The sequence below is a fragment of the Trifolium pratense genome, linkage group LG2 (assembly GCF_020283565.1).
Source record: "Trifolium pratense cultivar HEN17-A07 linkage group LG2, ARS_RC_1.1, whole genome shotgun sequence".
NCBI lineage: Eukaryota > Viridiplantae > Streptophyta > Magnoliopsida > Fabales > Fabaceae > Trifolium > Trifolium pratense.
The window spans coordinates 48,603,174-48,623,255 of record NC_060060.1 but is presented as its reverse complement, the minus strand read 5'-3'; the positions used below and the strand labels follow the sequence as shown (position 1 = coordinate 48,623,255).

General features: G+C 33.9%; 1 protein-coding gene and 1 long non-coding RNA gene across 7 annotated transcripts; both read left to right on the top strand.

Annotated features, from left to right (window-relative positions):
• Positions 1 to 541: 541 nt before the first annotated feature.
• Positions 542 to 3,517, top strand: LOC123907038. Of its 6 annotated transcripts, none has more exons than XR_006809090.1 (7): positions 552 to 826; positions 1,197 to 1,223; positions 1,353 to 1,428; positions 1,624 to 1,652; positions 2,144 to 2,542; positions 2,745 to 2,858; positions 3,121 to 3,517. It is a non-coding gene; the product is annotated as an uncharacterized LOC123907038 (long non-coding RNA). The 6 variants fall into 6 exon arrangements; XR_006809093.1 differs by having other exon boundaries at positions 1,624 to 1,675; XR_006809089.1 differs by having other exon boundaries at positions 1,588 to 1,675.
• A 7,480-nt stretch (positions 3,518 to 10,997) lies between these two features.
• Positions 10,998 to 13,031, top strand: LOC123907035 (mitochondrial metalloendopeptidase OMA1-like). The gene is made up of 3 exons (XM_045957103.1): positions 10,998 to 11,594; positions 11,840 to 11,988; positions 12,387 to 13,031. Exons 1-3 carry the CDS (start codon positions 11,019 to 11,021, stop codon positions 12,646 to 12,648), a joined length of 987 nt encoding a protein of 328 aa, XP_045813059.1. The 5' UTR covers positions 10,998 to 11,018; the 3' UTR covers positions 12,649 to 13,031.
• Positions 13,032 to 20,082: the final 7,051 nt, after the last annotated feature.

Sequence of the window (20,082 nt, the reverse complement as noted above, 5' to 3'; positions counted from 1 at the left end):
TCCATCATGGTTTTGGTTCTATTATTATATACTCTGTAGGCTCTGCTATTTGTTGAGTATCCCAAGAATATGCCCTTATCACTTTTAGGGTCCATTTTGGTTCTTGGTTCTCTATCAGACAAGATGTAGCATTTACTACCAAACACATGGAAGTGCTTAACAGTAGGTTTCCTCTCTTTCCATACACTACAACAAAACTGTTGTTTAGCTTCAAAATATTTAGCGTCCGCCCCGACACGGACGCTACTAGCTTCTCATTTGAGTCTGCATGACAGACACTACTGTGTTTTTATTTTAAATTTAAATTTTAATTGAATAATCAAATATAGAGTCTGTCTTTTGGGACACTATAAGACGCTATGGAAAAAAGAAAAAAATGCATAGCCTTAGCATCTGTTGTGGTGGACTTTATATTTAATTAAATTAAATATAAAAAAGAAACTAATTGTTAAGTGCCCAATGTTTTTTACAAATTTTCATTTTCCCACATTTTTTTCATTCCCACTCTTATAATAACATTTTAAATTTTATATCTTAATTTTTTTTTCACAAATTTGTTTCTTTACACACATATTTTCCCAAAAACATAACATTTCACTAAAACGAAAAGCAAAATGAGTGAGACGATTCCGACACCTAATCGCACAATACGCCGCCGTCAATCCTCCTCCGCTGTTCAATCTCCTCCGCCACCGTTTATTCTCCTCCGCCGCTGTTTAATCTGGAAGCACAATCCGTCAATCTCTCGGTTGTTCTCCTTCAAACCCTACTCCGTCGAAGAACCACAACCCCTCCGCCGTTCTCTGTCGTTCTTTGCATTTCCAAGGTAGGTAGTAACTTCATCTCTCTATCGTTCCAATGTCTGATTGATTGCATGTTATTTCTCTTTAGCTTGTTTCTATACCGCGTTTTATGGGTCAAACAAGAGATGAACATGAACTGATGACAACAAAATAATCTTTGAGTTACAAATTAATTTTGTTCTGATTTTTCTACCCACCTTACTGTCTTGTATCTGTTTGATAAAATGCCTCTCAAGGAGTAAATCATTTTATTTTGTTTGGCATAATTTTTTGTATTTTTGTTGATAATATCTATATTTGGGGTTCAGCTTTTGGTAACAAGGCTTTATATTTGTTAGCAAACTTTGTTTGTGATGCATGTTTTTATTATCGTTTTTGGTTTGTTGGTTACAGGAAGGAACCAACTACACACTCCTCCATGTAAACTTTTTCCTCATCATTAATTTTAACTTAATTGTTATTATAAATATGTTTTTTTTTTCTCTTCACTAATTTGGAAGAAAGATTAGTTTGTCATGCTTTTTTGGTTGCGATTTGTTTTGTTTCTAGAAATATGTTTTTGTCATGGAAGTAAGCTTATGAAAGATTGTGATTATTAAAGCAAGCTTTCAAGTTTCAATTCAGGGTAAGAGTTCATGAACACATTTGTAATTTCATCTATGTTTAATTTCATCTATATTTAAATCCTTGTTTCAGGCTGTAGTTTGTCTTGCCTTGCTTCTCATGTACTAGTTTTGGAGAAATCCTAATCATATTAACACAATAAAAGTGTTTTTTCTACTAGTGTTTGCTAACAGGGGTCATATGGTTTTTGATCCAGTCATTGACTAATAGCATCTCTTCAACAAGGTTTGTCTTCTACATTTAGCCTGGTATAATCAGCCACCATGACTCTTTTTCAGGGAGTAGTTTGATTTTGTTATGCCTCTTTGATTTCAGCTTGTAGGACTAGATTTTGATGCAATTTTGGCTTTCATATTCACTTATGTATAACACTAAGGCTCTGCAGCTTTTTTATGTTTTTTTGGATAGTTTTAGACTTTTTTTTTTTTACAAAAGAGTTAGTTGTAGACTTTTAGTAGTCACAATTTGTTGAATTCTGTTTTTGGTGAGTTTATCATGAAATTCTGTTTGCATGTTCTTTGTTGAATTCATATGAGAATTCCATTCCAATATCAATTTCTACAGCTTCCTCATTGCTTATATTTTTTCTCTTTGATTGCTTCCTAGAAAGTATATGGACTATGTATATCTTAAATGATGTTTCAGGCAACTACAAGATACTGTGTTTTTATTTTACAAAATGAATTTATATGGACTTTCATTGATGTTGTTTTCAGGATTTTTAAACCTTGTTGAAGGAGAAAGACAAATTCAAACCTGGATCTAAGGTAGAAGAAAATTAAGGGTTGTTTAAGAACAAGTGGAGTAGCAGCAAAAGCTGTGTTTCTGTTACTAAACAACTCGTCTAGTGAGAAGCATCATCGCCTAGCGAGGACAGCAGCGTGCTCTGCCTCTGTGTGTTGTTCTTTCCCCTATCCAACAATTCTTGATCATAGGTAAGCAAACTCAAGCTCTTTTCCTTCTCTCCAGGATTATTCTATACTTTTGGTGTTAGAAATATCACTAATCCCATTCTTGGTGATTGTATGTGGCTTGTTTGGAGAAAGAGGCTGTGATTAAAGTATTTGGAGCTGGGAATTGAATGAAAATGGAAGGACATGGCCATTTGGAGAAAGGTATGAAATTAGAGATTTGTGACGTTCGTTTTTTGAATTTATTCAACAAGGTTTGAATTTATTCTTGGGCGTTTGTTTTTTGACGCACATCCCATTTTATATATTATTGTGTCTTCTCTCATTTTTTGACATAGAATGTCCAATTTCATTTATAGTGTTGTTTGGATCAATAATTTCACTAATTTGTTTCTTATGTCCGCAGCTTCACATTGAGTAGGGTACTGTGCTCCCCCCCCAAAAAAAAACTGCAGCTATTTAGGAGCGAGGCCGGGTTTCTCTCTTATTTGACGTTGTATGTTGTTTAGCTTAAATTTTGGTAAGTTGCTATATAGGAGCTCTTAGGTCTTGCGAACTGTCTTGATTTTGATGACAATATTAGTGATGCAATTTAGGAAAGGGATGTATCCGCTTTTGACTATAGTATTTTGTTCACCTAGAATTTCGTTGAATGATTGAAAAAAGGGTGACCTTTTTATGAATTTTACTTAAGGAAATTGTACTTCATGAAATGCTGAGGAATAAAGATGAAGTTATGTTTTCCCTTTCAATCTTGATTAATTTTGAGTTTTTTCATGAAGGGACTTTCTTCTACTCTCAAGGAGTTTAATTTCTCGCCGGGTTTGTTCATGAATAGTTTTAACAAGCGACATCATGTTTGTCTGTCATCCTTTGAGCCAAATAGGTTGGTTTTTGGAAAAAGTGAAAGAGGAAACCAACTATCTATTTCTCCTAATCAATGCCTCAAGTTTCAAATGAGAAGATTAGGTAAGTTTCTTTTGCTTCAACCCTTAAAAATCAATTCAGGGCTCTTTTTGTATAATATTATAATTGAGTAAATCGTCATTTTAGTTCCTAAATGTGTAAAGTTGTGTTTTGATGACCTTAATGAGTACATTGGTAGAGATTTTATGATTGTTATCTTTGGTTTTGATATTTTAATGAATATATTGGTAGAGATTTTATGGTTGTGAGAAATTATGGTAGCAAACTATGAAAGATAATAATTTTTTGATGTATTTTTAGAAATACAGGATAGGTTCCTTTCTAGGATGAGTTTTTTAAATTAAAAAATAATAAAACAAAAGCGTCTGCTTTAGCAGACGCTATATAATTCAGAAACTAAAATATAGCATCTATTTAGAGCAGACGCTACATTTAGCATCTGTCAAGCGGACTCTAAGGGTGACGTTTTATAACACCAATATATATGTGTAGCGTCACCCAAAAATCGAAGCTACTAGCGTCTGCCTCATATACATGTCACTAGCTTCCACTTAGCATCTAACGGGACGGACGCCAAATAGCGTCTGCTGGACGCAACTGTCTAGCTTCGGGCATTTAAGTGTCTGCCACGATGTAGACGCTAAGCTGACGCTAAGTACCTTATAGCGTCCGCTTTTTGCCATTTAGCGTCTCTTTTTGGCCGACGCTCCAAAGCAGTTTTCTTGTAGTGATAATTCGTACAGAGTAGTTGTAGTTCCAGATCTCAGGGTGACACGATTATGGATATAACAAGCAGTATTCATAGCTTCTGCCGAAAAACCATGGGAAAGTTTCTTTGCATGTAACATTACCCTTGCAGACTCTTGTATAGTTCTATTTTTCCTTTCTACTACACCATTTTGTTGTGGTGTAATGGGAGATGAGAATTCATGTATGATACCTTCAGAGGCACAGAAGTCAGAGAACCTGGAGTTTTCAAACTCCTTACCATGATCACTTCTGATCCTTAATACAACATTGTTTTTCTCCCTTTGAAGTTGAATACATAGATCTTTGAACACATCAAAGGTTTCTGATTTCTTTTTAATAAAATTTATCCAGGTGTACCTAGAAAAGTCATCAACAACAACATAGGCGTACCTTTTACCTCCTAAGCTTTCAGTTTGCATAGGCCCCATCAAGTCCATGTGTAGAAGCTCAAGAACTCTGGTGGTGGTAAGATGCTGCAGCTTTGGATGTGGCATCTTGGTTTGTTTTCCAATTTGACAGTCTCCACATATGCTACCTTCTTCAATTTTGAGATTTGGTAGTCCTCTGATGGCTTCTTTAGATATTGCTTTCTTCATGCTTCTTAGATTAAGATGACCAAGCTTTTGGTGCCATAGTTTTACTTCATCTTCTTTAGTGATTAAGCATGTTGACATACTTGCTTCTTCTTGGGGGACCCATAGATAGCAGTTGTCTTTTGATCTGACACCTTTCATCAAAATCTCACCTTCGTTGTTTGTAACCAAACATTCAGACTTGGTGAAGTTTACTTTCATTCCTTGGTCGCATAGTTGACTAATACTTATCAAATTTGCAGTCAATCCTCTTACTAACAGCACATTGTTTAGTTTAGGCAAGCTATTACTTCTGAGCTCCCCTATCCCAACAATTTCTCCTTTTGCACCATCACCAAAGGTTACAAAGCTGGTTGAATAAGACTTTATACCGACAAGAAATTTACTTATTCCGGTCATGTGTCTTGAACAGCCACTATCGAAGTACCAGTCTTCCCTTGATGAAGCTCTAAGTGATGTGTGAGCAATCAGAGCAGTAATCTCTTCTTCTGGTTGGATTGTATCACTTTTCTTCTCATTCTCACTTTTAGGTTTCCATTCTTGTTGAGTAGAGGCAGTTGTGGAAACAGGTTTATGCTGAGGACGTCTGTTAGGGTACCCAAATAGTTTGTAGCAGTAAGGCCTTATGTGCCCTTTTCTACCACAGTAGTGACATTTCCAAGCATGGTGTTTTCTTCTATTTCTTGACATGGGATGCTGCTGATGATGTTGCGGCTTCTGGTAAGGCATCCTTTGCTTCTGAGTTTCTCTAGGATCCATGTACATGAGATCAGGACTGTATTTTTTGAATTTGTTGACATTCTCATAGCTAAGCCCAATATTCTTAGGCTTTCGAACATTTTTCTCTAAGATTTCCTCCAGTTGACCATCAGCCTTATGTAGTTTGTCAAGATGCTCATCATCTTTATACAACATGTCAGAGAATTTTCTCAGCCGCCAAATGTCAGCATTTAATTTTTCAATGACTCCCTTAGCATCTTCAAGATCAGAGGACAGATAATTTACCTTCTTTTGAAGTTCCTCCATCTTTGAGATATTCTCAAATTTTTCTGCTTTTAACTCATTGATGGTTACCTTTTGTTTCTCAATAACCCTGCAGATTTCTTCACTCTTAAGACAAAGTTCCTTGTAGGATTCAGCAAGCTCTTCATAGGTTACCTCTCCATCATCAGATTCTGTATCAGATGTAACAATACCTGTTAGGACTGAGATATGTTTTGCAGTTACAGATGCTGTATCATCTTCTGAATCATCATCCTTAGACCAACTGACAGTTAGCCCTTTCTTTGTTCTCTTCTGATATGTTGGACACTCAGGTCTGATGTGACCATATCCTTCACATCCATGACATCGAATGTTTCTGTTTAAGTTTGATTTTTCATCACTTTTTGGCTTTCCTTGACTTTCATTGCTGCGCACAGTGCCTGGAGCATTGTTTTTGAAGTTTGATCTGGGTCTCTTATCCATTCGTTTCAGAACTTTGTTGAATTGTTTACCCAATAACACCATGGCCTCAGAAATGCTCTCATTAGATTCTTCTTCATCCTCCAGTTCTTCTTCATTATTTTTAGATGAGAAGGCAATGCTCTTATTTTTCTTTTCACTTCTTCCATTTGCAACACTTTCATAAGTTTGGAGTGATCCAACCAGTTCATCCAGCTTCATCTGAGATATGTTTTTGGCTTCTTCCATAGCTGTGACTTTCATATCAAATTTCTTTGGAAGTGATCTAAGCATTTTTCTTACTAACTTTTCTTCGGGAATTTTCTCCCCCAAAGCATCAAATTGATTATCATAGTCTAGAATAGTCATATGAAAATCTTGAATTGTTTCCTCATCCTTCATACGTAAATTTTCAAACTAAGTAGTAAGAATCTGTAATTTAGACATTTTTACCTGAGGGGTACCTTCATGAACAGTTTCAAGAATCTTCCAAGCTTCCTTTGCTGAGACACATTTTTTGATCAGTTTGAAGATGTGTTTGTCTACCCCATTGTATAATGCATATAATGCTTTTGAGTTTCCCAAAGCAAGCTCATCCTCTTCTTTAGACCAGTCCTCCTCAGCTTTTAGTTCAAGTGTTGGCTTTCCATCTTTGTCCATGACCACAGGGGGGTCCCATCCTTTCAGAACAGCTTTCCAAGTTTTGCTATCCATAGATTTTAGGAAAGCAATCATGCGTGATTTCCAATAATCATAGTTGGAGACACCAACGAGAAGCGGTGGTCTGCTTACAAGCCCTCCTTCTTTGTCCATGTTGCCAGACATTCTCCCTGGAGCTCACCCTATAACCAGAAAGGGTGCCTGCTCTGATGCCAATTGAAATCTGGCACGCAGTGAACACAATGCTGCACAAGATGCTATAGCACACGTTGCAGCAAGACAGTCGCAGAACACAGTAAATAGATAAATAAATTGCAGAATAATAAATAAGACAGGTAGTTGTTAACCCAGTTCAGTGCAACGTCACCTACTCTGGGGGATACCAATCCAGGAATGAATCCACTATAATAGCTCTAGTTCAAAGCCCTCGACCAACACCCGGTACTTGACTTATCACCTAGACACTACCCGTGCAATCCTATCTAAGAACCTCTTAGATAATGAGACCCCGTCCCAAATTCCCTCTAACAACACGTACTATGTTGCTGTCAATAACAATAATCAGGATGGAGACACTCTCCTAGAAACTAGACCACACTCTTGCTTAAAAGCTTATGAGTGAATCACACACACTAACTCCGTGCTTCAAAGCTTAGGAGTAGCTTACAATTAACAACCAAAACACAGTCCTAAACTTGCATCAAATTGACACAAGAAAGGCTGACAAAAGACACAAACTCTAAACCTTAAAAACTCACACTTTGTAAAAAACACGGTTTAGAATACACGAGTTGTAAAGGCTTGAGGCTTCACATATTTATAGTCTTCAATTGTCTTGATGTCCAAGTTAGGTCTTCAGACATGTACAGCTGTAGGAATTTCGGCCCAACCCTAAATTAATTTCAAAAATATAATTTGTTTGTTTCATGTTGTACCAAAAAAAAAAAACGCCAAAAATATAATATAATTATATTTTTGTTTTAAATAACGTTCCTTCAGCCGACTTCAATAAAACTTGCTGAGCAAGGCTCGTTTTGCCCAGACGCACGTGCCTGAATATATAATTGAAGCAAATCTTGATTCAGATTTGAAATAAAAATTCTGCACGAAAAACAGAGCAACAGTATGCTGTACTATAATGCTACAACACCTCAGTCCAGCATCTGGCTGGTTGGCTTTTGCAAAAATGTAGCCAATCAAAACACCAACACAAATTACTTGACTTTTTAGAAAGAAAAAAAAATTAAGATAATATATTTTTGCACCTTATTTTCCTATTATACTCTTATTTTAATTCACCAATATATTTTTTTTGGAAACACTTTCTCTTTCCAATAAATTTAATATGTTATGTATCAATTTTTTTTTTAAAAAAAAAAAAACAAACATTTTTTTTTTGAAAGCTTAAAATAAAAAGATACAAAGAAGTTTAGTAAAAAAAAAAAGATGCAATAAAAAGATTTAAAATAAGGAGGGTATAATAAAAAAACAATAACATAAATTATCAAAAAGACAAGTAATTTGAAAGAAAAAAAAAATATAAAAAGTCAAGTAATTTGAAATGGAGGGAGTAATATTTTTCATAAAAAACATAAGGCTTAAATGTAGTTTTGATCCCCCTATTTTTAATTTTTTGAAGTTTTGGTCACCCTATTTCAAAAACCAACTTTTCAATCCCCCTATTTTAAATTATTTGTACTTTTGGTCCTCCACTTCATTTTGAGTCAATTTTCATGATGTGTCAGATGACACTTGGACACTACAATTACACTAAAATATTAAATAAATTAATTAAAAGAGATTAATTCCAAAAATCCCTAATTTTTCCAGAATTCTTCACTATCATAGTTGTGTTCATCCTCTCATCTCCAAATCCAAATTTATTCAACTACATCACCAACCCACCAAAACCATTCTCTATTTCTTCCACTTAACTCCTCGTAACCAAAAATCTCACTAATGTGAACAAGAAATTTTTCCATGTTTTTCAATCAGGAAATTGTTCATTGTTTTCCTATAACTTTCCTCAGAGCATAACTCTAGACCTAAAGGAAAACCAACTCAACAAAGCATTCCCTAATTCATTAAGGCAGCTTAAGCATGTTGAAGTTGTAGATCTCAACAACACCTTTACTAGCTTGTCCCGTCTGCTAAAATAAAAGTTCCTAAAAGAATCACAACTAACATATATATAAATCATAGTCAAAGGAATGACACCAATTATTTCAATGACACCAATTATTTCAGCACCATACCAATTAATTCAGCAACAACAACTTCATTATAAGGGGTAGAGAAAGCGGTACAAAGAGTGATTTTGACGGCGGCGGTGGTGGTGATGATAAATAATGTTGAAGAAGTCTGAATTTTGAAGATGAGATGAGGAAGAAATCTAGATTTGAGATGAGATGATGATCGCAGATGAAAAAATCTGGGAAAATTAGGGATTTTTGGGATTAATCTCTTTTAATTTATTTATTTAATATTTTATTAATTAAAATAAATTTTAATAATATGATTTATTGAAATAAAATAAACAATAATGTCATGCGTAATTGTAGTGTCCATGTGTCATCTGTCACATCATGAAAATTGACTCACAATGAAGTTGGGGATCAAAAATACAAAAAAAAACTAAAATAGGGGGACTGAAAAGTTGGTTTTTGAAATAGGGGACCAAAACTTCAAAAGATTAAAAATAGGGGGATCAAAACTGTATTTAAGCCAAAACATAAATAATTTACTATTAATTATTATTAATTATAATAATAATATAATAATAATACAGTAAAGTTAATTACTATCAAATTTACTAAATTATTAAAAAATATTCATAATCAAATTTCTAAATCTATTACTAATATATTAAAATCGATTACCACCAAAGTTACTGACTTATCCTTATTACTTTTAACCACGTTGCAAGTTTTATATTCTTCATTGTAATTTCACTAAAAAAAATATAGAAAGATTTTTTGTTTTACATAATTTTTTTTTTTAGAAAAAATATAGAAAGATGATATGCTTAAAATAAGGAACAAAATAGATTATAGATAGGAACAAAACAGAATAAGTTAACATAAAAATAGGAAAGAAAAAACAATAAAAAAAATTATTGAAAGTTTAGTAAATAAAAAAAATATAGAAAGAATATAAAAATAAAAAAGAAATATAAACAATATTTTTCATAAAAAAAAAAGAAAAGAAACATAAACAATTTTTTTTTTATAAAAGAAACATAAACAATATTCCTACAAAGTTTACTGGTAACCAATACTAGTAATATAATAAAGTTAGTTAGTATCAAACTTACTAAATTATCCTAAATATTCCTAATAAAATTTCTAATTTTTGATTAAAAATATACATGGGGTATTTGTCACTGAAACAAAAAAATTGAATAAATAAGTTTACAAAAAATAATTAACATAATTATTTCACTTATATTTTAACAATATTATATTATATAACAAATTTTTAAATATTTAATTTTAAATAAATTTTCTACATTAATATAATGACAAACTTAAATATCGAAAAAAATTCAATGGACCCGTGCGAATGCACGGGTCTTTAAACTAGTTTTTATTAAAAAAATATACACGGGTCCATTATTTGTTATAGACACATAAAAAATTTGATAATTTATCATTCACAATTATAGTTAAATTTATTCATTTAATAAATTTTACAAAAAATAGCACAATAGTTTCACTTCTAATGACAAATTTAAAAATCGAATAAAAGTCAATGACTCATGCGAATGCACGGGTCTTCAAACTAGTTATTATTAGTAGTTGACTCTTATTAGCACAGAATGTAGAAAATTAAAATATTATCAAAACTGATATGGTCAAATTAATAACCTTGCATAGAATTATTTGTAGTCTAAAACTGATATGTTCAAAACTTGCATAGACATATTATCAAAACTGATATGTTCATAATTTTATTTGTAGTCTCTATTAAAAAAAAAATATTTGTAGATATTATTTCTATATAAAAAAATTGAAATATATAATTTTTTTTTCGTATTTTTATGCATAGATTCATATTTTTATTTTGTTCATATCTTATTAATAGAGTAAAATTACAATAAAGGATATAAAACTTGGAATATTATTAAAACATATAAGGATAAATTAGTAAATTTGGTAGTAATAAATTATATTATATTATTTTATATATTATACTCAAACAAACCCTAACAACACTAACCCTTATGCATTCTCTTTTATATATTATTATGCTCACTCACTCTCGTACTAGCTAGCTACTATCTCATTCTCATCATTGTTTCCAACAAAATGAGAAAGCTACTACTAGCAAGTTCTCTTTATGCATTCTCTTCATTTTCTCACAATCCAACACTAGGAGTAGGAGGACTCAAGGGATTTGACTCTAATGATCCAGATTGTGTTATGCCAAAGGGATTAATCGGTCTTTTGAGATGGAGATTTATTAGAAACTACCAAACTGTTCCTTACACCAATCGAACTCGTTTTATTTCCATACCAATTTCTGTTGAGAGGATAGCTGGTGAGAGATATTTTGAAAAACAAAAACAAAGTTTTGACATTATGCCTTCAACTCATCCGGTTACTATCAGGGTTACAAACATTCTTAATCACATTATTCATGCATTGCATAATGAGAAGAACAAAATGAGCTCTGCTTCTTCTAATTATAGTGTTTGGTTGCATTTAACTCGAAGCTTACCGCCATCTATGTCGCATTTGGATGGATTAAATTGGGAGGTTTTGGTTGTCAATGAACCTGAAGATATTTTTACCGGGTGTTACGCTGGTGGCAAGATTGTTACCACCATGGCTTCGGTTTACCATGGGTCAGATGCACATTTAGCAACTGTTCTTGCACATGAGGTGTTTGATCATTATTATTATCCTTTCTTCAACTCTTTGATTTTTTATATGCATGATGTTGATTCAAAATTGCGGTAAAATGTAGCCATTGCGGCCGTAATTGCTGTTTTTACGGACATCTCACTCTATTTAGATCTATGATTTAATATGTAATTGGGTTTCTGGTCTTTTGTTATTTTGAAAATATGTTGATTTTCTTGTTATTGTTTTTTTTTTCCACTAATGTTGATTTTCTTGTTATTTAGGTTGGGCATATTGTGGCTAGACACCATGCTGAAAAAGAAACAAGGAGCACATGGGTTTATTTTATACATGATATGCTTAATCGATTTGTTACGATTGATTTTGCCCAAAGAGTGCTTCCACTTGTCCAACTACTACCCTTCAACCGACGGTATGATTAATTCCTTGTCTGCCTTTTCTAATCCATTGATTTCTTATGTTCTTTAATTGAATACAGGAGCAGATATTATATTCATGTATAAATTACTATAGTATGATATGTGTTAGGGGTGGCGGTCTCCCCATTTTCAATACACCTGGTTCCGTCCCTGGTGATATTTGCTATGGCTACCGATAGAATCAAAACTATATACAATACCATTTTCAAGTCAATCGTTTGTCAATCCAAACAGCCTTAATATAAGCAGCATACTTGCATTCCAAACAGCATCAATATATAACCATGATTTGACATGCTTCTTTAGTTCATTTTGAATGGTATCTTGGTGCATGGAATTAACATATTTTGCTCCATGCTCGGTCTCAACCCAATTTGTTCATAATTTCCAGGCTTGAAATGGAAGCTGATTACATTGGACTTCTACTAATGGCAGCAGCTGGCTATGATCCTCGGTGTGCACCTATAATATATGACGAATTTGACAAATATGAAGAGTTAAAAGAGTCACGCAATAAATTTAAGCTCGGAGGTTTCCTTAGTTCCCATCCACCAGGGAGAAAAAGAGCCCAAGCATTGGATCGACCTAGGATAATGGAAGAAGCTCTTGTTTTATATAATAATGTAAAAGCGAAGCGAGGGGATGAATCATAATATGCTCTTGAAATTCCCATGCAAGTCAGCTTACTTTATTTTCAAATCCTTTGAGTTTCAAATGTAGTCGAGTCGAGGTATTTGTGACCTGCACTAAAAACTCTACTATTGACATAGTTTTTGCTTGTATATGTTTATTTTATCTGGTATGGATATTTGCTTCCACAATTTCGAATCGACAAAATAGCACAATGCGCAAACAACTTATTAATTCTTAAAACCTTATCACATATACTATTTTTAGAACCTTATTAATTCTTGAACCAAACAGAAGCAAAAAGATAGCATACTAGCCTACCTTGATATTACTATATACAAATCATATCATCCTAAACCAAAACTACAACACCAGCAATTATGTAGAAAATAGAATCCCACTCCCTACAAAGCATTCAAGTTCTAAACTCTCAGGTCTCAACCTAGTGAGCAAACAACTTGAAGACCATTCCAGTTCTCAATACATGTCTTTAATGCATACTTATTAAAGTAACTTTCATTTGACAGTAATTTTATGTAACCATAAGAACAATTAAAGTAATTCACAAGCTTACAACCGTCGCACATCAACTTCCCTAGTATATGATGTTGCTTCATGATCATTAATTAGTGCTAGCCTGACTCAGAACACCTACCTCTCGACTGTTCTTATTCAGTTACCTGAAAAAACATAAGTATATATTAGGATACTTAAACAAATGAACAAAATTGCGCAGACAAACACAAATTATTTATGGTTTCATCATATTAGTTTTCTAAAGGTTTTTCCAGCACATAACTCATTAAAAATATAAATGTTAGTATGTTACAATATGCAGGTCTTTGATTTGAGGGATTAATTTGGTGAGAAGACTATTTGAATCACTAACGAAATGAAATGCTAATTGGAGGACCAATGTAGATTTCAAATAACTAAATTCAATATTTTATCTTGGATCATGTGTTCATAGCTAGTACATTAAATGCTGATAACAAGAATACACACAGTTGTTAATCTAAAATGATACTCCCTCCAGTTCTTTTTATAAGGAACAGTTTAGAAAAATCACACAGACTAAGAAAATACATTTAACATAGTTATTTTCATTTAATACTCTTATGAATTTAAATTTATATTTCATGTATACCGTTATTTAATTACTCTTTATTCAACTAACTTACTTATTTTTAAATTCTCTCTCATAATAAATAAGGGCATAAGTGAAATTGAACATTTAAAACATTTGAAAATTGGTCAAAGTTTCTTATAAAAAGGACCAAAAAAATTTCCCAAAGTGGTCCTTATAAAAAGGACTGGAGGGAGTATTAAATTTAGGGCTTAATAATTCAAATGGTCCCTTAAAGATATTTTAGGTTTCACAATGGTCCCTTAAAAGAAAAAAAGTCTGGATTGGTTCCTTAAAGACATCTCCACTAGTCATTTTGGTCCTTTCCGTTAGATTTTGACAAAAAACGTTAAATGGTGCAAAAAAATACTGTTCATCTTCTTCCTCCTCCCTTCTTCATCTTCTGCCTCCATTCTTCTTCATCTTTTTCATAAACATCATAAAAATATACTCAAATCTTCAATCAATATTCAAACAAACTCTAAAATTCATCTTTTTCCCCAATTTTCCAACATCACCTTCTTCCTCAATTTGTCTCTTCAATTTTCTTCTAAAGCTTAAACCAAGCAATTATTGGTTGATTTATGTTCAATATCACGTTTTGAAGCTTTTCCAATCGTTAATTTTGCGTGAGTTTGCTTGAATCATGTTTTGGTCATTTTTATGTTCTTAAGTTGTTTCGATTTTCAAAATATAAGCCTCCACTATGAAATCTAAGCATAGATTCATGACCAGTGCTAAAAATCAAGCGAATTTGTGTATTCTTTTGTGATTTTTGAAGCCGATTTGAGTTTTTTTGTGAAAGCTCCATTGAAGGTCAATGGTGTGTTCATGGTGAGTCCATTGAAGAAGATGAAGAAATGGGGAGAGAAAATAGTTGTTGATGGTGTATTGCTAGATGTGGTAGGCATACAAAATCAAATGGTTACTATTTTGACCATGGAGGAGATAGGGAGGAGGGTGGTAGTGTTGAACCAAAGAGGGATGACCATGGAGACCTTGTGGGTTATATTTCAATTGTATATGAAGAAGTGCAAGACCTTGAGAGGATCTTCAGGGAGGCAACTGAAAGCAACGATGATCGAACTTTGGAACTTGTAGAACTGTTGGAGGTATTTGGATGCAAGGGGAGTTTGATCTTGCAGCTTGTGGAACCGCCTAAAATTCCAAGGTGGGTTCGGAGCCAAGCAATACTTCGAGAGGATGGAAGGCATTCCGGGGGTCGAAGGGTGGTGGAGCTTGTTGAGCTATGTCAAATGCCGATGATAGTGGGGAACAAGCGTTTCTTCAGGGAGGTACAGATTTGATCACTCCAAAGTCTGAAGAGGGTGCGGTGAATCTTGTGAGTGCTACCAAACATCTTATGGTAGTGGGAGGCAAGATCTTCATGAGGGAGGAAGACATTCCGAGGGATGAAGGGGAGGTACAGCTTGCGGGAAGCAGGTGGAGGATGGTACCTAGGGCAAGGTTCAAGTGGCACTTGGACTTGGCCGATGATCTTGAATGGGAGAGTTCAAGGAGGATGAAGAGAAGCACAATGATTGATTGGATCACCATCAATTTAAAGGCAAGATGGAGATTTGTTGAAATATGCCTTGAAATCTCAGTTATAAGAAGTCAGAAAAATTTGTGTAGAATCTATCGGCTATGCGAGGCGTAGGCTTGTTCTGGTTTCTTTTTTTTTTTGTTTCTGCCTCCTGCGCGAGGAGCAGCGCGGACCATAATTTTGCATTTTTGCAGATTTTGTGGAAAAATCTTTTCTTGGATGACACCCTGACTTTGATTTGTTTTATTTTAAAAACAGATTTGTTACTAAGTTTTAGGCATATATTTTTCTATAAATAGGGAGTGTTTTATTCATAGAAAAATAAGAGAGTAGAAATATAGAGGCAAGGATTAGGGTTTGCCACCACACAAGGGCTAGGGTTTTAGAGAGGAAGAAGAGTTTTCTCTTGGTACAACCAACTCTAGGGTAGACGAACTATCTTTGTGGTACACCTTGGGAAACACTTATCAAATTGAGTCTCTTGGCCACGGGAAGAGATTCGGATTTTGGGTTGAATTAGGATTAATTCCTTGTAACCCAATTGAGAATTTCTTTGTAAAGTTACTCTTTGATATAGTAGAACAGAGGGGCTGCTCTCTCCCCCAGACTAGGTTATTGTTGGACCGAACTGGGTAAACAAATTATCATATTCTTCCTTCTCATTTATCGGTTATTATTATTGCTTATTCCGCTTGTTATTGGTTGTCGTTCTATTGCTCCACACATCAAGTTCTTTTATTGGTGTGATTATTTAAGACGAATTCACAACAAAGGTATTTGTTACAAAAGGTATTTTTAACATTTTTAATGAGTTTGGTGCAATACACATCATATTTATTTAGCCAAAGGCATTGGCTAAATGCATACGTCTCATCAAATATCATCACTGCTATTGATTGCTCTATCATTGTTACCAAATAGAGCAAGCTGGCTGCAAATGAAGTTTTATGCACATAAAAACAAAGAGAGTTTGATATTAATGTGATCAAGTAAATTGAATTTGGCCTAGAAGAACCTATATGATGGAAGAACCAATTTCTAACAAAATAAAAACAACCTTCTTGTTCAAAACAAAATATATGTAATAAATTTAAAATTCTATAATTCTTCTGTCTAGTTAAGGTTACTAAATGACCATTGTGCCTACTGGCTAGTTCAGGAATTTGTCTACACCTCTATTCCTTGCTTCTTTTCTGATTCATATGGTAACTTGTATAGCAAGAATTAAAATTTTATATCATATTGAGAAGTCTCAAAATTATGGTAACTCATAGTTTTTCCTAAGCTCATAATAAGCATGCTAAATTCAATTTACTCTTGGCCAGGAACTGATATCAAGTTTGCAGGGCAATAGAATGTTGGTTGTGATCTAATATATTCCTAACAGGAAAGTTTTTGGGTGCTCACAAACTCTAGTCTTAAACTAATCAACAATGTCACTCAACAGAAAGTAGTGGTGTATAATGATTAATGAACAGTTGTATATTGCATTTGCAGGTACCTATACATCTTCTAGCCCCTCACTCTTACTTGCTAAATCAATATCCAAACAAAAGATTTATATGATAACTTGTATAGCAAGAATTTAAATTTTACATCATATTGAGAAGCCTCAGAATCATGGTAACTCCTAGTTTTTCCTATTCCCCATCCTTGTTAGGTTCTTAAATGCATATGAATCAAACCTGAGATAACATCATTTTTCTGGTTGTATGAGTGCACAACAGTGAGCATTAGGCATTTGGAATATTGATGACCAGCAAGAAGCATGTACTGATATCAAATTTATCAACCTAGATTTATGTACACATAGTAACTTGTATAGCAAGAATCAAAGTTATATATCATACTGAGAAGTTTCAAAATTATAATAACTCTTAGTTTTTCATATTTTCCATCATTGTCATGTTCTTAAATGCATGTGAATCAAATTTGAGGGAAATTCACTCTCATGGTTGTATGAGTGGATTGATGACCACACAATAACTTGTAGGGCAAGTATCCAAACAAAAGATTTATATGGTGACTTGTATAGCAAGAATTTAAATTTTACATCATATTGAGAAGCCTCAGAATCATGGTAACTCCTAGTTTTTCCTATTCCCCATCCTTGTTAGGTTCTTAAATGCATATGAATCAAACCTGAGATAAAATCATTTTTCTGGTTGTATGAGTGCACAACAGTGAGCATTAGGCATTTGGAATATTGATGACCAGCAAGAAGCATGTACTGATATCAAATTTATCAACCTAGATTTATGTACACATAGTAACTTGTATAGCAAGAATCAAAGTTATATATCATACTGAGAAGTTTCAAAATTATAATAACTCTTAGTTTTTCATATTTTCCATCATTGTCATGTTCTTAAATGCATGTGAATCAAATCTGAGGGAAATTCACTCTCCTGGTTGTATGAGTGGATTGATGACCACACGATAACTTGTAGGGCAAGTATTAAGAAAGGTTAGATAAAACATTCCAAAATCACATTGACAAATTTGATTGGCAAGTTATATTGGCAAATTACATTGGCAAATTATAAGGCATCAACATCAAATACCAACTGAATGTTCATAAAACACAAAACAACTACAGAGGATACATTGTTGGTAGAGAACACAAACATAACCAAATTACAGACAGGCAATTCAAGAAGAGGCCACAAAATATTGTTGAGAAACACAGAGAGGCAAATAAGAGCCATCGTTTAAAGGATAACTAAGAGTGGTTTGTATTCCTATTTGAGGATATACACAAACATACATCACAAAATTCCGGGTAGGTTCGTTAACAGCAAATCGAATTTTTTGTCCCTCTGCCAAGCAATGTTTCCTGCAAAAATCCATCCAGCGACCAAAAACCTTACAAGCCAGCTCGCCCTCAGAGTCAACGCCAAACTGCACGCGGCATGGATATCGGCAACCAATATTGAAATTCTGGCACACTAATGTTAAGATGTTGTACTCAACGCTTCACCACTATAATACACTTTTAATGCGAGAGCCAATGATCCAGCAGCCAACAGCGCATACAAAATTAATAATTTAACTTAACAAACTGAAATATAAATTAACACAGTAGTTTGTTAACCCAGTTCAGCATAAGCCTACTCTGGGGGATACCAATCCAGGAGTGAATCCACTATGATAGTATTAGTTTCAAGCCCTCAATAAACTTCCCGTTTATGACTTCTCACCTAATCACCACCCGTGCTATATTCTACCTAAGACACACCTAGGTATGAGAACCTCCGCTCACCTCCTCTTGACCACAGCCACTGTGATCGTACAATTCTAGATATAATAGGTGAAGACACACTTCATAAAACACTCACACCACTTTCGTGCTTAAAAGCTTTGGAATGGTATACACACACTATCTCCTTGCTTAGAAGCTCCAGAGATATTACAATGCACAGACACACAATTCCTAGTCTAGTGGAAAATCAACACAAGACTTAGAACACAATAGACACAATACTAAAACCTAAACTCACGCTTTGTAAGACTCAAATCTGGTTTCAGTGATCTGAACAATGGTGTCAACATTCTTTAAATAACCTACACTAGCACAGGCTAGGTCTTTAATTAGGCTTCAATAGCACAGCATGATTAAAGGTTCCTTCAAGGAATAATCTTCAATTAAAATGTTTTGTTTCCTTAACTTGAAGATCTGATTAGCAACCAAAACTGGGTCACGAGATCCATTATTAATTATACGTGACAGCGCTCCTTATCACAAACGAACATTTATTATGGATTCCATATTTAGAATTTAGGCGCGAGATCTCTACATACACAGGCCCGGCCTACTGGATGTGGTATCCAATGTTGAAGCATTGTACCGAACATCTTGCTTATACTGGATGATGGAAGCATGTAGTTCCACATCAAGAAAGATCACATGTTTTAGCAAAATGAGGCCAACCATACAACGCCAACAAATATGATCAACCAGAACCAATTCATTGAAAGTATATGCAAAGGCAAATTCACCAAAGCCATACCAGGGCAAGACCTACAGAAAATTAGAAGTCAACACAGATTGATTGATAATACTATCATTTAAAATAAAAGCTAAAGAGTATATACCAAAATTCCAGACTGGACATCATACAATGTCAGTCTCTTAAGGTAAGTACGAACAAAAGATCTTGGTAGCACAAGAACATTAGAGGAAGTTCTGAGATTTGTGGATGTCCCAATATTAGAATTAGTACCAATGGTGGCCAACATATGTTTATGTGGAGGATCATGGAAAGGGTACTTAACATCCGTGCCCCATCTTGTTGTAAGTCTTATAATCAAGAGCTTGGGATTAATATATGTAAAACTAACCCAAGCTCCAAACCAGATATCATAAAAATCCCTTAAAACCAACCATCCTTGTTCAAAGTACATCTCATTACACTTTTTCAGGACACGAACTTGAAACTCATTACCATTAGGATCCTGAAGCATCACATGTGTGTCAATTAAGCTGCCAAACTCGTGGACAAAGCACTGAGGTAGTTTCCCCAAATTCTGTGAACACAACACATAAACAAAACATATATTAACTCATCATAAAATAAAGATGTCAATTAGTCTGGATCACTATACAAATCAGACCAGGTAGCATGATCAAAAAAATAGTAAGGGATGAGTGATTAAGACATATGTATTAATTTCTTTGACCAACACATAGATCTAATTTCATAAATATGCATTCTCTTGTCAAATCTCTTGTCAAATAACAAAAATACGGCTAAACATGAATTTTTCATCAAATAACAAAACTAT

What these genes read in the sequence shown, in the direction of transcription:
- LOC123907035 (XM_045957103.1), top strand. Translation starts at nt 11,019, where the DNA reads ATGAGAAAGCTACTACTAGCAAGTTCTCTTTATGCATTCTCTTCATTT. An exon ending in CAACTGTTCTTGCACATGAG is followed by an intron (nt 11,595 to 11,839) that starts GTGTTTGATCAT and finishes CTTGTTATTTAG; the next exon opens with GTTGGGCATATTGTGGCTAG. An exon ending in CTACTACCCTTCAACCGACG is followed by an intron (nt 11,989 to 12,386) that starts GTATGATTAATT and finishes CATAATTTCCAG; the next exon opens with GCTTGAAATGGAAGCTGATT.